The 22,241-nt window shown below is 38.6% G+C and overlaps 1 protein-coding gene across 2 annotated transcripts in view; it reads right to left on the bottom strand.

The window, feature by feature from the left end:
• The window catches only part of RAB21 (RAB21, member RAS oncogene family), a 35,778-nt gene extending 16,658 nt beyond the window's left edge, over positions 1–19,120 (bottom strand). The window contains exons 1-4 of one of the 2 annotated variants that reach the window (XM_032347023.1): positions 18,705–19,120; positions 6,082–6,141; positions 5,019–5,126; positions 1,658–1,721 (exon numbers count right to left, since the gene is read on the bottom strand). In XM_032347023.1, the coding sequence (XP_032202914.1) occupies positions 1,658–1,721; positions 5,019–5,126; positions 6,082–6,141; positions 18,705–18,860 (388 nt within the window). In that variant the 5' untranslated portion in view covers positions 18,861–19,120. Of the gene's footprint in view, positions 1–1,657; positions 1,722–5,018; positions 5,127–6,081; positions 6,142–9,076; positions 9,215–18,704 lie in introns of those variants that run through there. The other variant, XM_032347024.1, reaches the window with a different exon arrangement.
• Positions 19,121–22,241: the final 3,121 nt, after the last annotated feature.

Raw genomic sequence — 22,241 nt, forward strand, 5'->3', positions numbered from 1 at the left:
CAGTGTCTGGAGGTGGAAAATGGTGAGGGGAAGGCAGCTAGAATAAAAATGAAACACAGGTGAGACCTGTAAGTTACTTTGTGAAATTTTCCTTTTGTGGTAAAAGGACTCTCAAAATTCTTTCAACAATGAATTACAACTAAAATTCCATGTCACCTTGCCAAGAGAAATGAGAACTTTTTAGTCTCTATACCAATCATTAATAAGCATTATATAATACTAAATGAGGATTATCTGACCTTACTTGAGGCAGTAAGCTACCATCAAAATTTCTAACCTTCTTATATGAACACAAAAAATATACAGTTCAAATTATTCATAAGCTTTATTTATCCAGCTATTTTCTTTAAATGTTACTTTGTAACCTGGGTCAAGTAACAAACTCTTGGGCTTTCTTTGACTTTTATTTAGTCACTTCTTTCCCTCTTCTGAGAGATAACCAGAATCCCAAATAATCAAATATTTAGTCATTCACCTACTTCCTATTCCTATTAATACTTTCATTCCTATTAATCCCCAGATACAGACAAAGCCAGGCCAAACTCACTGACTGCTACAGCTTTGGCCCAAACTCCCATATGGCCCCAGTTTTCCATTCTGAAATACTCCTGCCATCTCACTTAACATCTAGCAACTAAACTTACAAAGTAGGCCAGATAATCTCCTTGGCCTCTTCCCCAAGGCACACACCCTGATCTACAACTGTAGAGTTTGCCAATCTAATGGTGAGACAACAGAAGAAATGTAAACTCTAGTTTAAAAAAAATAATTCTTAAAAGTCAAATGTGCCCACATTGACCATTCCATTCTAGGTCCTCCACTAAAGCTACCCTGATTTCTTCTAGGCCATTGTTATTCTACCAAGTCATGCAGAAAGACAGAAAACAGCATGAAACTACTCATCATAAGGATTAATAACAAAGCATGGGAATCAGAATGACTTCAATTCCTACCCCATCTCTGATAACTGCTTGATATTGTACAAGTTATCAAGTACCTCCAGGGCTGAGCTTCCTCTCATTAAAGCCCTCATCAAATTATGAGGATTACATGAAAAACTGTCTACTAAGAACAAAGCATTGTGTCTAGTATACTCTACTGCTCAATAATTAGTTCTTATATCACAGAAATAATAATCTAAAGAAAAAGGAAACCAGAGAGAAATTCCAGAAGTCCAAGAGTGAGTTCTAGAGTTCTTTCACCCTTGTATCATGATTTGCTCATCCTCAAGAGTCAAATTTGTCCTTAATTCAAAAATGTGTATAGTTAAATGTATAAAACAAGAATACTAGCCTAAGTCATTAGTTTTAGTTTTATTTAAAAATAGTTCCTGAACTCTTTTTTTTCTAAAGAAAATCTTATGATGAAAAACTAAAGATCAAACTGAAGCAAGTCTGGGAGTTTAAAGTTTACATGGTTAGTTTCCCACTTGCTCCCCAAGGTCTTCCCTGAAGTCTGAATCTCCTGAAAGATCACTTCCAAACCAAAAATTATTCTAAAATATTAAATATTAAAATATCATTCTTCTTCCTTTCTCAGGTAACTTTAAAAATGAGATTTACTTACTCGTTATTCTCTAATATAACATTAAGGAAACAGAACATTTATTTTTTTTTTTGGAAACAGAGGACTTAAAAAAAAAAGTAATGATGCTTACCAACTATACATAAACAGATTTCATTTCCCAACATTTTCCGTAATTCTTTGACCCAGTTTTTTACCTGTGTATACAAAAGAGTAAATATCAAATCCTGTTGCAACAACTATCATTACAACTCCCCAAACTCCACATTGTCAAAATACCTCAGAATTTGTCTAACAGCCCATATATTTAGTTACCTGTAGGATCAGTTACTGACAAACTGTACTGACAAACATACAAACATCTAATGGAACAATTCTCTATCTATATAGCGGTATAGACAGAAACACCTCTAATTATAAATTTTTTTTTCTAAATAAATTTTCATAAATCTTCCACAGATCTAAACAAAACTATTAACTAGAGCAAAACTCCAGCCTCAGATAACAGATGCTTGTAGAGTCACTTTGGACTTGAGAACATCTTAAAACTAAAAGTTTTTTGTATTCCAACTGGTTCCAAATTAGAGGGCACAGAAGCTTCTGTGTCACACACTTAAAGGGGGGGAAAATGTATATGGGCACTAAAAAGAGTACCAAAATAAATTTTCATCCTTTAGTGTCTAACAGGTTTTTTCAGCTTCAGCCCTACTGGTATTTTGGCCCAGATTAATGCTGCTGGGAGGGACTGCCCTGTGTAATGTATGCTATTGAGCAGCATCCCCAGCCTCCTACCCACTAGGTATCAGTACCACCCTCCAGCTGTGATAACCAAAGACGTCTCCGAACACTGCTCCCTTCTGGTGGAGAACCACTGGTATACAATGACTCCAGTAACAGATTCTTCACTATGAAGCACAGCAGTAGGCATAGTTGAGTACATTCAAGTTAAGTAAATTAATCATTTGAACTCCTGATTTTAAAATATGCTGATTACAATAAAATAGGATAAGAACAAACTTGAATACCTCCTTCATTTTTTTGTAATGGAATTTAATTTCCATGTAATCAAGTCACACAGAATCTACACATCTTCCTAAAAAAATGCACACACATCTTTAAATTATAAAAGTTACATTAAATAGGTGGTAAGTAAGCACTTAGTGTACATCTGGTCCTACAGTACAAATGTAACCATTTCACATTCCTGTTCTTTGCAGGAATGCAGAGAAACTGTCTTTAATAAACCCCGAAGCTTTATATAAGGAAAAGTAATCAATATCACCACCTTATCTTTCTCAGAGCACTGAACCATAGTTTTCTCAGTACAGCCCCATCTTTTTGTTTCATTCACATGTAGAAAGTTTTTAGAGAAGCACTCAACTTCCATCCCTAGTTGATGTCACATAAGAAAAATATGACAACTTGCTATAAAACGTACATCCTCATCATTTGAAAGAAAACATGCCAGAATCCAATTACATATTACTGTACTCTCTGTATAGATAGTATCATAACCTACCAAATCTAACCAACTTTTTTAAAAAATGTGTTATTCATCTGCAAATAGATCCCCTTCTGCAGGCATCCTACTCATTACCCCATACATTCTGTGATGAGTTAGAGATGGTTACAGATTTTTTACCAATCCTCTCAACAAGAGTTAGAGTCTGGTGGGGCGGGGGGGGGGGGGGGGTTTGTCCCCTGATCAGCAGGGAGCCTGCCTCTCCCTCTCCCGCTCCCCCTGCTGTGCTCTCTACCTCTCTCTCTCAAATAAATCATTAAAATCTTTAAAAAAAAAAAAAAAAAGAGAGAGAGAGAGAGAGAGTCTATTTCCCTTCCCTCTGAAGCTGGGCTAGCCTTGCAACTTGCTCTGACCAAGAGAATGTGCAGAAGTAATGCTATGCCAGTTCCAGACTTAAGCCTTAACAAGGCCTGGAAAGTACTCTTAGGATCCAGTCGTCATGTAAACAGCTTAGGCTAGAATATGGAATAATGAGGGAGCATGTGGAGAGAGCATCAGACGATGAGACACCAAATGGAGTGAGAGGCCACAGGAGGAGAACAGGCCTTCCTAGATGGGCCTGGCCTCGCCAAACTTGAAGTTCAATGCAGTTGCATGAGTGACTCCCATGAAACCACATAACTTGCCCAGTCAACCCACAAAACCATGAGAAATAATACATTGTTTTAAGCCACCAAGTTTTGGGGGTTTGTTACAAAGCAAGAGAGAAATGGTCACTTTTCAACCTAAAAGACTCAACCTTCTCTTAATCAATAAAACACTCAGACCATTTCCATCTATGTCAAAAGGCAGGAAGAGACAACAAACAGCAGCCCCCAAATAAATTTTGCAAGTATCATTAAACCTGCAAGTTACTTCATCATTCCCTTTTTCTACTCCTTGGACTAAATTTTTCCACATGTAGTAACCCAAGGACTAACTTGCATAGTTGCTTCATCAGTTGAATACTGAAAAACAAATGAAAACAAAAACAAAAACAAACAAACAAACAAACAAAAACACCTAAAACTAAAACTACAAAAGCAAGCAATTTCTATAGAAACAAACCTGTAATTTCAATGCAAGTAAAGTTTCTTCCATAGAATTACCCCTTTTAGTTACATACCCTTGACAAATTTATCCCATAAGGGGCTTTCAGAGGAAGGGTGAAATAAGTAATTAATTAATTAATTAATTAATTAAAGTAATTAATCACCATCCTGACTGTGATGAGAATTCAAAGGTAAGTTTAATGGTAACTTAGTTTGGTTCTGAACAACTTCAAAAATTCTACATTTGGGGTGGATATTTAAAAGCGGCGTGAAAGGCGCCTGGGTGGCTCAGTCTGCTTAGGCTCAGGTCATGATCCAGGGATCCTGGGATGGAGCCTGCTTCAGGCTCTGTGCTCAGCAGCAAGTTGCTTCTCATTCTGTACCCCCACCTTGCTCATGCTCTAATAAATTAATAAAATCTTAAAAAAAAAGGGGGGGGTGAAAAATAATAAGAAGGTTTAAAATGAATACTAATTAGACTGTCATTTAAAATTTATATTATATCCTTCAGGACATTTAGTGAGAAGAAAGAGCTTAAACATGATTTAGTTCTTCTTTTCCCTCTTTACAATTGGGGAGTCCATGCAGCCATACGCAGTATTCACATGCCTAGTGTATATGAAATCAAGAAATACATGTGATTTTTCTTTATAGGGAGAAAAAAAGCCCCTGGATTTTTATAAAGTGTTATTTCAAAGTATTTCCCTTTCCTAATATCTGAGAAAGCCATGTAATAAACTTATTAATAACTATTATTTAAAATATAAACATGAATTAAATACTGCATTAACAAATATGAGTGGTAACCATTTATGCACAACTTTATTTTACTTTTAAAACCAAGGCTAGTCACATTAGTAAACAAAGGCATGTGCATGGAGACTTGAAAAATTAGTGTTGTTATTCTACTTAAGTCATCTACCCATAAGTAAACAGAATACCTTCTGAAAGGAATCTTCATCTGTTATATCATAAACTAAAATAGCTCCATTTGAATCTCTGTAGTAAATTGGACCCAATGCATGGAATCTCTCTTGACCTGCTGTATCCTAAATAAAGCAACAAACACTTATTAGGTCATAAGAAAAAAATACATTTGCTATTGCAACTACTATAAACTTCTGGTTAACTGGAAAATGGGACATGAAGTTACAGATAAACTCAAAACACTGTTAAAAGAAAAAAAAACAAGTTACAAAAATTTTTTTAGAAATTACAAACAATATTTAATGTTTTACTGTTATATGAAAGTTACTTCCCTCCCAAGCAAAATTCCCACCCCCACTAAACAAAAAAACAGTTTAAATGCCAGAGGATCAGAATGCCCAAAATGGCATTATTAAGCCAGGAATAGGCCTTGCCCTAAATTTAGGTTCTGCATAGAGGGAGAAGACAAGGAAAGAGAGCATACACCAGAACAATTGGCCAAAAGGTCCTCTGATGCACTATCCTTGCCCTACTCAGTACTAGCGATTCTTCTGGGAAGTGGGAACAAGGAAACACAGAGGGGAAAAATGCCAGTCAGGCTGTCCATCCACCCTGTTCTTTGTCTGACATGGGATCCCTCTGAGTTTACCCTTCTTCCAGCTCAACGGTTAGGAATAAGCAATATTCATGTAAGCAACTGTGTAATTCTTAGCCTGATTTTAGAAAAAAGTGTTTATTTAATAACAGTTTTGGGGGCGCCTGGGTGGCTCAGTGGGTTAAAGCCTCTGCCTTCGGCTCGGGTCATGATTCCAGGGTCCTGGGATCGAGCCCCACATCGGGCTCTCTGCTCAGCAAGGAGCCTGCTTTCTCCTCTCCCTCTCTCTGCTTTCCTCTCTGCCTATTTGTGATCTGTATTTGTCAAATAAATAAATAAATAAAATCCTTAAAAAAAAAAGTTTTAGCTAAACTTAAAAAATAATCCAGAAATTTGAACTCCTATTCCTTGAGCCCATTAGTTATTAGAGTATAAAGAATAGCAAGAAGCCTTCACTCACTCAACTGAAAAGGTTAACTTACCCATATAGCAAGGTTTACTCTTTTCCCACCAATATTTAACTTCTTCGTTAAGAATGATGCCTAAGAAAAAAGATATACATTAAACAATATTTCATATAATATAATGTTTCTTATTCTAAGAACTATAGATGAAAGAATAATCTCAATATGAAACTCAAGTTATCTGGGAGAAAAAGTAATCACTGAGTTCTTATTAATGACCAAACATTCACTGAAGACAGAACATTATTTATATTCTAATCTAAAAAAATGGTGTTTTGTTTTATGAACACAAGTTATAAAAAACAGAAAGAAAAACATGGCCCCTGCCTGGCTCAGTTGATAGAGCATGAGACTTTTGATCTTAGGGCCATGAATTTGAGCCCCCTGTTGGGCATGGAGATGACTTAAAATAGAAACAAATAAAAAGATTTTTTTTTAAATTTTAATTATTTTCTCAGATTTTCCCCATAAAAATTTTTCTTAGAGCATTTAATTTGATGTCACCCTACACACTCATTATAGAAAGAGCTAAGAGATTTCTAAATGAGAGAAAAGATATATTTACTGGTAGTTTACTTAATGGTATGAATACCAGTATTATTTGAAATATTCCTGTAATTATTTTATAACTCAATTACTTAACTTATATCTAATAATTATCCCAGGTACCAATGTTACAGAAATGAAAGGAAATGGTCTAGCCTTGAGGGAGTTTATAGTCTATAGTAGAAATAAACATGTAAATAAAAGTACAATATCATGTAACAATTGTTAAAATGGGAGGGTCTTGCCAAGTATACTCTAAAGAGAGTGCTAAGAAAGGAAGTGTAAAGCCGCCCTGGATGAGTCAAAAAAAGTTTCAAAATGAAGGTGATAATCTCTCCTTTAGGAGTAATAGGGGCTTTTCCAACAGATGGGAGAAGGCACTGAAGCCTCAAACATGTAACTCCCTCTCCAGGGAGAACTCCCAACAAGTTAGTAAGGTCAATGCCGGAGATGAGACTACAAAGATAGGCAAATGCTATTCAAATAAAAAAAGTGCTAGGGTTCCATGTCTAGATGTATGGACTTTACTTTGAGGGTTTTAATAAAACCTGTTCCAAGACACATGTATTTTTTTTAAATGTATAAATGTATATACTATAGTCAGATTTGGGAAATGCAGCATATTCCTCTGTATTCCCTTTGTACATTCATAATACACAACACAGTAAGATTCTGGCAAAAGAAAAGCTAACTGCATCTATACAACCATTTCCTAAACTTATTTGACCTCTTTTTTACTAGAGAAATGCCCAATTCATCCTAAGAAATAAGTGTTAAGAAGAGTAATACTGTTGGGGCGCCTGGGTGCTTCAGTTGTTAAACTTCAGCTCAGGTCATGATCCCAGGTTCCTGGGATAGAGCCTGCATCAGGCTCCCTGCTCAATGGGAAGTCTGCTTCTCCCTCTCCCCCTCCCTAGGCTTGTGTTCCCTCTCTCGCTGTGTCTCTCTCTGTCAAATAAACAAATAAAATCTTTAAAAAAAAAAAAAAAGAAGGAGAAGAATACTGTTGATGATGGAGAATCACTGAAGGATTTTAAAGCAGTGGGCAAGTATAAGATCTACATTTTAAGAGAATGACTCTGGGACACGAAGGGAAGTTAGACGGGAAAGGACAGGACTAGACCTGGAGACAGAAGGCCATTATAAAATTGGAGAGGGGTGCCTGGGTGGCTCAGTGGGAAGCCGCTGTTTTCAGCTCCGGTCATGTCAAGCCCCGAATCAGGCTCTCTGCTCAGCGGGGAGCCTGCTTCCTCCTCTCTCTCTGCCTGCCTCTCTGCCTACTTGTGATCTCTATCTGCCAAATAAATAAATAAAATCTTTAAAAAAAAAAAAATTGGAGAGAAAAACAAAAAGGACCTGAACCAAGGCCACAAACATAGAAAAAAAGAGAATCCAGAGTAACTGAAAATGAAATACAATCAGAATCCAGAGTCATCTGACATAGTTAAAAAAAGGAATAAAGAGCCAAGACCAAAGCTATGCAGAGACAGTCACAGTTAGGTGTATCTATATAAAAGAAAATAGAGAGAAGTACAGTAAAACAGATAAAAAGCTAGAATGGTGAATTATTACTGAAGGAGAAGGAGTCTAGATCTCAGGAAAGACTTTCTGCGTATAAACACAAGGAAATTTAGAATTAAGAAAAAGCGAATGAATTTAGTACTTAACTAAGTGGCAGAGCTGAGATCAAATCCAGGAATGCTTTCCTTCAAAACCCAAACTACACTAAAGATATTTCATTAAATGAAACAGATTACATAGAAAAGGGTATAAAATAACAAAATAAAAATAAAATAAATTTAAAAAATAAAAAAGCATAATAATAAAAGAAAACTTGGAAAATGAGAAGACCAAATACATGTTTTGACAGTAAATGTGAACAAAGGACTTCTCCCACTCATTATAGCACAGGAGCTAAGAAAAGGAACTTTGAGGGGTCCCTGGGTGGCTCACTCTGTTGGGCATCCGATTCCTGATTTCAGCTCAGGTCATGATCTCAGGGTTGTGAAGAGGCTTTGAACTCCACACTAGGCGTGGAGATTGCTTAAGACTCTTTCTCTCTTGGGGCGCCTGGGTGGATCAGTTGTTAAGCCTCTGCCTTCGGCTCAGATCATGATCCCAGGGTCTTGGGATCAAGCCTCACATTGGGCTCCCAGTTCGGTGGGAAAGGTGCTTCTCCCTCTCCCACTCCCCCTGCTTGTGTTCTCTCTATCACTATGTCTCTATCAAATAAATAAATAAACTTAAAAAAAAAAAAAAAGAGTATGAACTTTGAACCAGAACTTTGGATTTGAATCTCAGCTTTGCTACTTATTAGTTGTATAATCTACTTGAATTCAACCATTTTCATGGTTTCGATATCAATGCTATATAAAGAAACTCAAAATCTGAGTCCTATCCAAATATTTAATAGGTAGGTCAACTTAGATGTCTCTTTTCTCTCAAATATATTTAAAATTAAACTGACCTTCCTTCCAAAATTGGCCTTCCATTCCAACTTTAGTATTTTGATAACATTCTCCAAGTCACCAAGGTTTAGAATCTTACAAATATCATCATTGAATATTCTTCCTCCCCTGACATTCCACATTCCTTGTCTTCACACTTCCTCTGGAGTTCTCAGATGATCAATCTCATATTATTATACCACCTTTGGTCTCACCTCACACACACTGTAGTCAACATGCCAAATTATCTTTCTAAAGCCTCCATGATTAAGGAAAAAAAAAATCTTACCATAACTCACTGAAAGATTCTAGTAAAGTATCATTTTTGACAAGAGTGCTTGAACTACATTTCTGCTGGTAGCTAATATCTAAATAATCTTTTTGCTATGAGATTTGTGGGGAGTTCTCAGTAGAGAGGAATGAACTAGAGCTGATAAAGCTCCATCATATCCTTTTTTACCATCACCTTGGAAACTTACCACCACCTTCCTGTGTGAGTTTAAGAAACGGTGTTAAGTCTCCCCTATTGAACCACAGATACACAATCTTATGGAGAGACGCTCATCAGTGTTGATTATAAAGAAAAAAGAAATAACCTAAGTGTCCCTTAATAGGCAATTTTGAAAAGGTACACAAATATAGCCCATTCATATAATTAAACTCTCTACTTTGATTTCAACTACTGTTACTATACTAGTTAACAGTTACTGAATGCTTACCTTCCATCAAGTACCACGCTGAGCACTTTTTACATCATTCACAAGCTTCTCATTTATAAGTTAGGGAACCCTCATCTACAAGCAAAAATCTCTAAATGCTACCTTTGTATTCAAGGACCTAAACAATTGTCCACAACTCTCTTCCTATGATAGCTTCCAGAATCTCTCCACTTACTCTCCAACTTATATGGTTTATACACATACCTCAAATTCTACTTGTTCATAAAATCTCCCTCTAATTTGGATGTATTCTCTTTTCTCTCTTTGAATCCCATCTGTCCAAGTTCAGTTCATGACCCATACTCTTCCTCCTCGAATTTTTAAAAGATTTCTCGTACCACCCATACAACCCACACTGACTTGCTCTATCCTGAAGAATGACAGGGAACCCAATCTTTAACAAACAGCATATACTGCCTTGCTTACATCCTAAGTTTTCTTTTCATGAATATAAGTCTTCTGTCAAGTAGATTGCATATTTTTATTTAACATGTTCACCATGCTTACAATGAAATGGGCAGTATTCTAAAAAGCTTTCCAATATTAACTCATTAAATTGTCACAGTACACTAAGAAACAACTGTCCAAATATTAAAGATGTGCAAACCTAGACACAGGAAGGCTATCTTGCCTATAGTCACATAGTAGGTTACACAGTGGGATCTGAAATCCAAGCAGTCTGGCTCCAGACACGACTCATAACTACTACGCTATGGTATCTTCCACACTGAGATCTGAAATAATACTTTTCTCATGGAAAAAGGAGGAGGAGCCAGTGCTGACACACAAATATTGTTACTGTAGATATAGGTATTTACAATGTGCCTGGGATAATCCGTGCAGGTAAAACTCAATTTATGCAAGGGATGTACTAAAAGTTTCCTTATAAGCCAAAATTATTTTAATTCAAATATTTGATATATTATACAAGGATCCCTGCTAAATCTTTTTTTTTCTCCTTCATAATGAAATACTTAAGTCCCGTGATATGGAAAGATTCCTGGTGTAATATAAACTGTCCCATTTTATATATATTCTATGTCTTTAATATGTTACAGGTATTTTCTTAAAGAACAAATATGTTTTGGGGCACCTGGGTGGCTCAACGGGTTAAGCCTCTGCCTTCAGCTCAGGTCATGATCTCAGGGTCCTGAGATCAAGCCCCACATCGGGCTCTCTGCTCAGCAGGGAGCCTGCTTCCCCCTGCCCCCTCGCCTGCTTGTGATCTGTCAAATAAATAAAATCTTAAAAAAAAAAAGAACAAATATGTCTTAAAAACAAATACAATTATATGTAAGAATAAAGCTGAAAGATTTTATGTAAAATCAAGATAGGAGTAAACGACCAAAAGGCTGGCATTCATCTTATCTTTTTTAACCACCTCTATCAGGCATACTTAATTTGGATAGACTACCAAGATATCACTTATAGTTATACTAAACCTGAGACAGGGGCTCTTAATTGTTATGTGAGAGTGAGAAGGAGGACATTGACTTCTTTTGAGAATCTAATGAGAGCCATGAACTGATTTACTCGCAAGAAAACTGCTCATATGCACATACCAAAAACAATTCCACACACTTACCCCAGGGATTTATAAATCCCTGGCAACTCTCAGTGAAGAATTCCCAGTCTATATGGACTCTGAAAAACAATCTGAGGGTTTTGAAGGGGCAGGGGGTGGGAGGTCGGGGTACCAGGTGGTGGGTATTATAGAGGGCACGGACTGCATGGAGCACTGGGTGTGGTACAAAAACAATGAATACTGTTATGCTGGGGGAAAAAAAAAAAAAAAAAAGAATTCCCAGTCTAGAAAGGGGAGGGGAAAGCAGCATTACAGTATCAATTTAAAAGGTTCTAGAAATATAGGAAGAAAAAAAATAGTACATCCTGTGTGCCAAACACTGTGCTAGACTTTCTCTTTTAATCTTTTTAACAACCCTGTGAAGTAGCTAACTAGTCCTGTTTTACAATTGTGAACCTGAGATTTAAAGATATACAGAGACTCACTCAAGGTCAGACAACTCAGGTGTTGCAGGGGGTAGAAGACTGTCTGACTCCACAGTGCTTTTTCCACTGCACAAAGCTTTTTGTTCTAGAACACATTCTTAACATGGCATTCGTCCACATGGACACTAGGTGTTCCTGGAAACCAACTCAACTCCCAAAAATATATTCTCAGGGTAGGGCAATGGCAGATCTCCCACCTTATTCCCCTAAACCCTAAGTTACAGGCCAGTACTTATAATTCCAATGACTTCATCTTCCAAACTTTAGAGGTATTAACAAATCAATAATCTCATTAGCTGAGGCCAACATCTGTTATCTGCACAAGATGCGTAGTTACCCAACGTCTTACCTAAAAGCATAGTGGTAACTATTTAAAAATCTCTATTGAGAAAAAGAATATAGGAAATAATAAGAAAAAATATATCTGCCAAATGAAAGTCTTTTCATAACTTGTTTAATCAATTTTGTCGTATTTGTTGTTGCTATTAGCCAGATCCACTTGCTGCACTTGCTAACCACTGGCAAAGCAATATACCTAAAGCAGCAAAGTAAATGAGTTGTAGACAAAGACTTTTCTGTTTTTATCTAGTATCTTTTAAGTTCAACAGACTTTCATTAATAAGTGTCTGGGTGTATACATAAAAACTGAACACTGACATTATTTTTTCTATAATCACTAACATTGTTTCAGACTTAAGTATTTAAAGTATCTATTACTACTTTATTAACACATAAAAGGAATCAGGTAATTTATAAATTAGTCTAAACTAAACTGGATTGCTATAGTGGCAATCATGTCCCAATATACAAATGTAACAAATTTACATATTATATACCTTAAATTTACACAATGTTGTATGTCAAATATATTTCAATAAAAAAAGGAAAGAAAACTGAGTGCTTGAATACTTCAACATTTCTTGTCCTTAGTTTCCATAAAGTACAAGGATTATAATCAGGTTAGAGTTCAATACTTTGAAAATAAGAGCCAAAAAGTTATTTCAGAGGAGTAGCTCAAAACCCAAAGAAGACAATGGCAATCAGACATGGAATACTTATATATAAGAAATTTAAAACAATTCAGAAAACCTCTTTTCTTAAAAAAAAAAAAAATTACCCACCCTTCCACAGCACACATGTATCTAGAAACATACCAAGAAGGGGGGAGGTGTGGAGATTTTATAAAGATATATATATATTTTTTATTTTTTATTTTTTTATAAACTATGTATTTTTATCCCCTGGGGTACAGGTATGTGAATTGCCAGGTTTACACACTTCACAGCACTCACCATAGCACATATCCTCTAAAGATGTATTTTTATAAAGTGTATTTTATAAAGATGAAGTGAATGAATTGACTGTTCAACACTGATATGACTTCCAGAACTATTTGGAAGATATTCCAGACATTCAAAACACTAATCTTACAAATAAGGAAACCAAGATTTCTAGACCAGAGACTAAGATGACAGGTATAAAAAAGCAACTGCTAGACCCTGAATGCCAAGTGCTGCTCAGAAGGTTAAGGTACATTGGGGTGGAGGTGGGGGGCAGTAGACTTAGCTTAAGAAAAAATGGTAAACCATTACTATTTGTGGGACCTTGGAAATTTAACACAATCTTAATTTCCTCATTTGCCAAACTATCAGGATACTATCTGTCCAGCCAATCTTAAAGCACGGCTTTGCTAATCAAATGACAGCTACCTACCCCAGACTACAGAAGGCCGATAGGTGGAACTCCAGCCAGAATTCAAAAAGGGAAAATGACTGAGGTTCTGATTATAAACATTACTTTTTATATAAGAGACTAGTGGAAAATGATAGAAAGCACTTAAATTAGAGTGCATGATCTTAGAATACTTTCATGTAAGGGGGAAAAATGGCATACACCTAAAGAAAATGAAATGATCACTCAAGAGCACAGACATAAAGAGACATGCCACAGATAAAAAGTGGTTACAATCGAAATGGCAAAAACATTTCAACTGATGGTTAAAGTACCTTACTCATCTTTATATTCCCCAACTATCATAATGTTTGGTGTTTAAGAGGTATGAAATAAACAATCATTGAATTTAATGGCTTAGGTAATCACGTAAGAAAGCATGGGGACTCTACAGAAGATCAAGTTTCCTGCGATAGGTAAAACATCTTGAGTTCTTAGCTCACCTACAAGATAACTTCATAATTATTAGTAACCGAGGAGAAGCTCTGAGAAAAGGGAGCAGTACTGAAACACCAAAGCATGGCCAATGTCACATAATTTCCTGTAATGTCAATCCCAGTCAAAACCCAAAAATGGATAATAAACACATATATATGTATATGTTCAGTAGTAATACATTTATATATACTTGTATACAAATAATACATTTACATATATATGTATAATTATATATAAAATTATAAGCAATTCTAAAATGTAGTGATCCTTTAGAGACAGCATGGGTTCTCAAAATAATTCATGTGAAATTAATCCCATTACCTTTTTGACAGAGTTAACATGAAGGAAACCAATGCAGACTAAGCACCATCTATTCCTTCAACAGTAATCATTTGGTAAACAAACGTGCCAGGCACTGTGATAGGAGATTTACCTATGCCGGTTCTCTATTTAACCAATATAAAAATCCAGTAAGTAAAGGGGTACCTCACTGGTTCATTCAATAAGCATGCGATTCTTGATCCCTGGGGTTTTAAGTCTGAGCCTCATGCCAGGTGTACAGATTACTTAAAAATAAAATCTTTAAAAAAAAAAATCCTGGGGGCGCCTGGGTGGCTCAGTGGGTTAAAGCCTCTGCCTTCAGCTCAGGTCATGATCCTAGGATCCTGGGATCGAGCCCCATGTCAGGCTCTCTGCTTAGCAGGAAGTCTGCTTCCTCCTCTCTCTCTCCACCTGCCTCTCTGCCTGTCAAATAAAATCCTTAAAAAAAAATCCTGTAAATAAAATCCTCTCATTTTATAGATCAAGAGCCAACTTACAAACATTAGAATAACCTGCCAAGATCATGATGGCTATGAAGTAGGAGCCAAAATGCAAAACCAAGTCTAACTTCAAAGTCCTGTCTTTTTTTTACCACATCGTATGCCTCCTATTGCAGAAACACAGTTTATCTTGTCTTCTGCAAGAATCTGACAAAACATCTCATGATATCCCCTGTGGGCAAGACTGATGTAGCTAGGGCAAAAAAGCTAGGTTTATAAGGCTGGAATAACCATTTTCATTAAAGGCTTTGTGTCCACTATTTAGTAGCCCATAGCAGTCAATTTTAAGCTGTTTTCTGATTTCATTATCATTAATATGTATAACACTCCACTGTTTCTCACTCAAGAAGACAGACTATGGCCCGTGCATAGTCTGAAAAAGCCCCATGCTAAGATTCTGCACATCTAAAGAAAAATACACTTCGGGTCATGCATCGCTAGACAATAATGAGACCTGCTGCAGAGCTTTGTACTTGGCCCACTGTCTCCCTTATTCAGTCTTTATTAATGCCTGATGAGAACAATGAAGACATTCTTAGCAAATTTTCAGGTGAAAAGTTAAAATGAGTAGCTCATCTGGATATTAAAGAACATACCTTCTTCTTCTTTGCATGCCCAGAACCCAATCAAGGTCACATTTCTTGAATTACAAAATCAAACTTAAAAGGACATCAACAGGCTTTAACCACTGGAGGAAATCTATCAAAGCCAATTTTAATGGGTCAAATATATTAGGGACAAAAAAACTTAACCATAAAATCAGAGAAAAAAGAATCTGAGGGATGGAATGCCTTTGGGCGGGGTGGGGGGGGGGCAAGACTAAGACAGCAAGCCCAGTATTAATCAATGTAACAGCTGTCAATGTTACAATGTAACAAGCCCATAGAAACTTTCCTATTTCAGTGTTGTAAAAGGATTCTCAATAGGGAAGGTGATAGCCTGTCCTTTGCTCAGTTCAAACCACACTTGTCATCATTTCCACAGCTCAAAGAACCCCATTTTAAGGAAAGAGGACAATGATGAAATAGTAAATGTCTAGAAAAGATATCAAAATAGTGAAATGGGGGCACCTGGGTGGCTCAGTGGGTTAAAGCCTCTGCCTTCGGCTCGGGTCATGATCCCAAGAGTCCTGGGATGGAGCCCCACATCAGGCTCTCTGCTCGGCAGGGAGCCTGCTTCCTCCTTTCTCTCTGTCTGCCTGGCTCTCTGCCTACTTGTGATCTATCAAGTAAATAAATAAAATCTTCAAAAAAAAACAGTGAAATGATTTAAAATGATGTCAGAGGAGATTCCTTTAGGAGAACCAGAGCTGTTTCCCAATAGACAAAATCAAGGGGTGTGATAGGGATCTTCAACTACCAGAAGGGATGTCCTGTGTGACCAAGATTCAGAGGACAGAACTCGGACTGGAAACTAAAAGGGAACAAATTTTGGCTTTATACACAGAAAAATTTACTGGAAATTAAAAATCTCCAAAATGAAGTGGGCCATATCAGGACATTGTGAGTTTTCTACTTTCTAGACCAGTTCACCTACCTCTAAGAGGAGATGAGACAAAAGTGGACAATCACTTGACTGAATTAAACAAAAAAGACTGAAAGAGTGAACCATAAACTACTTTAGGTTCCTCTCAGTATTATAAATCTTTGAAACAAGATTGCAAGAGAATATACTTTGCAAATCATAAAGTATGTTACAAAGATAGGTAAGAGGTAATTTTGTTGACAAAAAAAGAGGGACTCTTCATGTCTTCTGATCTGATCCATCATCTCCTCTTCATTTGGAAATTAAAAGCATACCAGGTTGTTTTATGGGTCACAGTTCTCTAAAAAAATTAACATGAGATAAACTGATATATAAGAAAAAGTAAATACAATGCTTCCATATAGAGGTATGCAACAAAATCCTCAATTCTGTAATATAAACCAGATAGTTTGTGATGACAATCATGTAAATATTAAAATCAGGACTGCTGTTTTTGATAACGAAAATCTACCATAACTTCATCCTCTCCAGTGTAGGCTGCAATAGTTTCTAATATTTAAAAATCTTTAGCCTGCTTTTAGCTTCAGTGATGTCTTTGAAATGTATAATGAAGGTGTAATTTTCAGGTTGTAGGACTAAATTATCTTAAAGAAGGAAGCACAATTACAATGATTTTCTCTTTTATCTTAGATCTCTAGCACAAATGTAACTACTAAAGGGGTGGTTTACCAATATCCAGAGGCAGTGTGGTTTACTTGCTCAAAATATTAAGTCAGATCTGCATTCAAATTTCAGCTTGGGCACCATGCAAGACCTTGTGGCAATACGACTGCCAGCAAATTACTCAACTTAACCAAGCCTGTTTCCCTGCCTACAAAATAGGGCTAATAAAACTACTGACCTCATAGGCTGTTATAAAAATTAAATGACAGAAGAAAAAATGTTCAGCACAGTAAGAACTTACTAAATGTTAGCTATACTTTACCTAAATGAATTTCTAAGTTCCAAATAATCATAGGTATTTACCCTACAAATTTCCTTGATTTCACTAGCAACACTCAACAATAACAACTACTAAAATTGTAAGTGTTCTTGTTCAAGGATGTAAAAAAAAAAAAAAAGGAGTTTCCTCATATTCATTTTTTCAGGTATTATGCTTTATATAAGAGAAGTAAAAACAGGAATAAAAATAGAACATGGAATCAGAGCATCTCTGTGAATTCTAGACTCAGTAGTTTAATAATAGCATCAAATATCAAATGTCACAACAATTAAAGGAGATTATGCATTCTATTAAATTGTCAGTAAGATCTATTGTGCAATTTGGACCAGTAATAAAGATGGAGAGCTTCCAATAGACCAGGTCCTAAGTGATTTTATGTATACTTGTCCTGACAAACCTATGAGCTAGAAACTATCATTATGGACATTTCTATAGATAAAGAAAACCTAGGCACAGACAGGTTAATTAAGATCACGCAGCTAGTTAAAAAGATGGAGATGGATAGAAACCTCGACAGTCAGGCTCAAAAGTCCATTCGACTTTACTACCTCTAACTAAATCGATGAAGTCAGATTAGCTGGATATTTTTCTTCTAACACGTGCAAACTGATTTCTTTGGGAGACGGAGGAGACTAGACCTGCCTAAAAGGGCTGCTTTCACTCCCAATCAATGACTACACTTTAACACTTTCCCAGCTAACCATAAGATAACTTCAGAAGAAAGCCGGCCCTACACTACAACCAAAGAAAGCAAGTAGCAGCAGCAACTAAACTGTTAGTTTGGGGACCAACTGTTGGCTAGTAGTCACATGACGTTTCCATGTGCATGTGGATCGACCGACTTCACAGAATAACTGCCCCATAAGTCAGACTCACGCAGGCAGCAATGAGAATGTGTAACCCATAACCGGCAAGCGGTCATTTCAAAAAATCCTCCACAAATGACTGCTTTGCCAATCAGCATGTTACTTGAAGACAGGACAAAATGGAACTTGCGTAAACACTTAGTCATCAGTAAGCGCTGAAGTTACAAATCACCTAGTTCGCAAAATCAAATCCGCAGCTAAGTTCCTAATTCCGACAGAAAGAAAAAAGGGCTGACAGCCGGTGACGGTAGGGTGAAGGCACCTAGGGCCCAAGCGGAAGTGAATCAAAAGCGAAGATTAGCCAAGCGATATGGGGGACTCCACGATATGCGCAGCCACACGGGGGACTTTTGAGGGACCTTCCACTCCCTTCCCCAAAGCCTGTCCTAATGTCTGTCTACAGGATGCCCGACCCCGCGTTTCCCTAGGGCGAATTCAGAAAGGCAATTCGAAGACGGAGGTGACAGGCCTGAGATCTGTAAGCCGAGATCCAGCGGGCCATGGCAGCGAAGTCCTCACAGCCCCGAAGGGGTAGGGGCCCCAAGGCTCCACCTTCCACTCCCTGGGGCCCGCACCTGCAGAGTGGTGATGTGCTTGTCGTTGAACTTGTTCTCGCAGTAGCGCAGCACCAGCGACGTCTTTCCCACGCAGCCTTCCCCCAGCAGTACCACCTTGAATGAGTAGGCTCTACCCGCCGCCGCCGCCCCGCCGCCGCTGCCGGCCGCAGCCATCCCGTTTCCCGGCCGCCCGAGCCCTAGAGCTGCGCCGAGCACCCCACAGCCGCCGCAGCGCCTTCACAACCGCGGCCGGCGCAGGCCCCTCCGCTCCGACCCGCCAACCCCAGCCGCTGTCTCTACTCCCGCCTCGGGGCGAAGCCTGAGAGGGCAGAGGAAAGTCCGAGAATGAAGGGCCCCCGCCACCACGTCAAACACCGGAGGAAAGGCGAAGAGCGCTCCCTCTCCGCCTCCCTCTAATGGCGTCTCCTTCCTCCTACGTCACACTTCGGGTCACGTGATCGCCGCGGTCGCGGGCGGCCCCTGGGACTCGGCCTAGGAGAACGTGCCTGGACGTGGGTGGGGCTTCTGGGGCCTCTTCCCGGGGTGGAGTTGGCAGTGAGTGAGTGCCTCCGCGCAGTCTCCGGCAGACCCTGGCCGTCTGCGGGGCACCGCCGCTCTGCAGTTGGTGGAAGCCTGCGCGATTAAGAAATGGATAATTTGAGGTAAACCCAGTTCTGCTGGAATGTGGAAGGGCAGAACGTTACGTGCTTGCCCAGGGAGTGTTCACCAGGCTAATGACCTCTCACAGCGCGGGGTCGCTGTAAGGCAAACCTGCCAGGGTGCACTTCGGTCTCTGGACGTTTTCTGTGAGATCCCAAATCCTAACTCTTGAACTTCCTTCAGTTCCCCAGACCGCCAGGCTTCCTCCTCATCTTTCAGTTCTCAGCTTGAACCAGAAAGGCTTGCCTGACCACGCGTCCATCTTCTCTTTGTCCCTCCCTCTCTTCCCCTACCCTCAAGTGAAGTATTTCATGACGCTGGCTTACAGACCTTCCTTAGCAGCACCTCACGGAAGTTACTAGACCGAATACAGTCTCTTAGTACGCTATAGGTTTAAGGTTTAAGGACAAGAACTGTGTAAGACTTGCCCGCCTTTGAATTTCTAAGTCCCAAGTTCCAAGCACGGAATAGGCGTTGAATGAATGAAAGAATAGTACACCTTAAGTCACTACGTCTTAGCTACCCTGTTTTTCTCTCTTCCGTGAAGCTTCTGATGTTCCTTGTTGATTCCACCTTGAAAGACCTGGTTTATCTGATGATTGTTTAGATTTCTTTTTTTTTCTTTTTTTTTTTTTTTTAAAGATTTTATTTATTTATTTGACAGAGAGAGATCACAAGTAGGCAGAGAGGCAGGCAGAGAGAGGAGGCAGCAGGCTCCCTGCTGAGCAGAGAGCCCGATGCGGGACTGGATCCCAGGACCCTGAGATCATGACCTGAGCCGAAGGCAGTGGCTTAACCCACTGAGCCACCCAGGCGCCCCGATTGTTTAGATTTCTTAAAGAGGATTTTTTTTTAAAGATTTTATTTATTTATTTGACAGAGAGAGATCACAGGTAGGCAGAGAGGCTGGCAGAGAGGGAGAGAGAGAGGGAAGCAGGCTCCCCGCTGAGCAGAGAGCGCGATGCGGGACTCGATCCCAGAACTCTGAGATCATGACCTGAGCCGAAGGCAGCGACTTAACCCGCTGAGCCACCCAGGCGCCCCAATGATTGTTTAGATTTCTTGATCTGCCTCTCCTTTTACGAAATACACTCTTCCCAAAAACCTAGTGGTGTTTCTGAAATTTTACAACTAGAAATCTGGTGTCAGTCAAGCAAACATATTATTTTTCATCAGACTCCCTTTCCACTTCAAACCTGGTAGTTCATTCATTCATTCAACTAATGTTTGAAAGTGCCCACCACGTGCCAGGCACGATACTGAACAACCTACAATGTCCCCGTCATCAAGAGCTTACACTTTAGGAGCACCTGGCTGGCTCAGTTGGTAGAGAATGCAAATCTTAATCTTGGGATTGTGGGTTCAAGCCCCATGTTTGGTGTAAAGAGTGCTAAAAAATAAAATCTTTAAAAAAAAAAAAAGAGCTTGCATTTTAGCAGGGGAAGACAGTCATTTACACGATGAATGCTTTTATCTTGATAAAGCAGTTCAGAGTATTTTGCAGAGCTGTATTGGGACCCAACTGGTTTTGCATGCCAGGGAAGCTGTTCCAGAGATTGTTGCCTTTGGTTAGGAGTAACCTAGGCCGGAAGGGAGGACAGGTTTGCAAGAAAAGAGAACAGTATGTCCAACAGTCTTGACATAGGAAGGAGCATTGAAGGTTGAGCAACTCAAACTGTGATAAGAATGCAGAGAGGAAGAGAGCTCTAAATGAGACTGGCAAGGAAGACAGGGACCAATAATGAAAGGGCCTTTCAGCAAATGAAGAGTTTTAATTAAGGGGCGGGCACAATCAGATTTAACTTTTAAAGAAAATTACTCTGCCTATAATTTGAAAAACGGATTGGAGGAGGATAACACTGTAATCTGATATGCTCTTCTTTGGGGGCTAGAACTGTGTCTGTCACTTTTTAAAAATCTAGACCTTGGAATGTAATGCCCAACTAACATTTATTAATTACAACAAGTAAACAAATAAAGCTAAACCTATAAAGTACTGAGGTTTGAGAAATCCTCTTGAACATGTGGGACTTCCTTAAATAGAACTATCAAAGCATTTTCCATCTACTAAGACTAATTAGCAATAGAAAGAAAATAGTTATCATCTGTGAGCTTGCTACAAACTAAACCCATTTGTGGGTGCTTGGGTGACTCATTTGGTTAAGCATGGAACTCTTGATTTGGGCTCAGATTATGATCTCAGGGTGGTGAGATTGAGCCCGCTGTTGGGCTCCATGCTCATCTTAAAACAAACACACACACACACACACACACACACACACACACTCTAAAACCCATTTGTTCCTTTATTTGCTCATTCAGCAACCTTTGTGGAGTGCCAGGCAAAATGTCTCTCCTTTATGGGGCTTATGTTTCCGTGTGAGAGGCAACACAGAAACAATTACAATAATGTGTATTGGCCGTGTTTGATGCCAACTTGGCATCCACACATCCTTCTGCTTTCAACCAGAATCTGGTCCTTGCTAAGGTATCCACTAGTCGCATGCATCCCATGTGCCTCTAGCTTCTAGGGGCCTCTTTCTCCGTGGTTCTTTCCAGCTTTTAGAGGCAACCACGCATCTGAAACAACAATTCAGATACTTCTGGCTGGTGAACAGTACTAAGCTGTAATTGTAAGCAACGGCCACAAAGGGGCACAAGCAGCTCAATGAAATTTACCAGGTTGGCCACTTTACACTCAACATTAACTCAGAATTGCCTCCACGTGAAAAAAAAAAAAAATTGGGAGATTTTCTTCCAAGTTATAGAAAACAAGAATATTCCAAAAGATCTGTGCTCCAACGGAAGGGAGGAAAGGATCATTTTCAAGCTGTTTGTCCCTCAGATGACAATATTAATTAAAAGTATCTCCAAGGTGGGGCGCCTGGGTGGCTC

This window comes from Mustela erminea, chromosome 6 (assembly GCF_009829155.1).
Source record: "Mustela erminea isolate mMusErm1 chromosome 6, mMusErm1.Pri, whole genome shotgun sequence".
Taxonomy (NCBI): domain Eukaryota; kingdom Metazoa; phylum Chordata; class Mammalia; order Carnivora; family Mustelidae; genus Mustela; species Mustela erminea.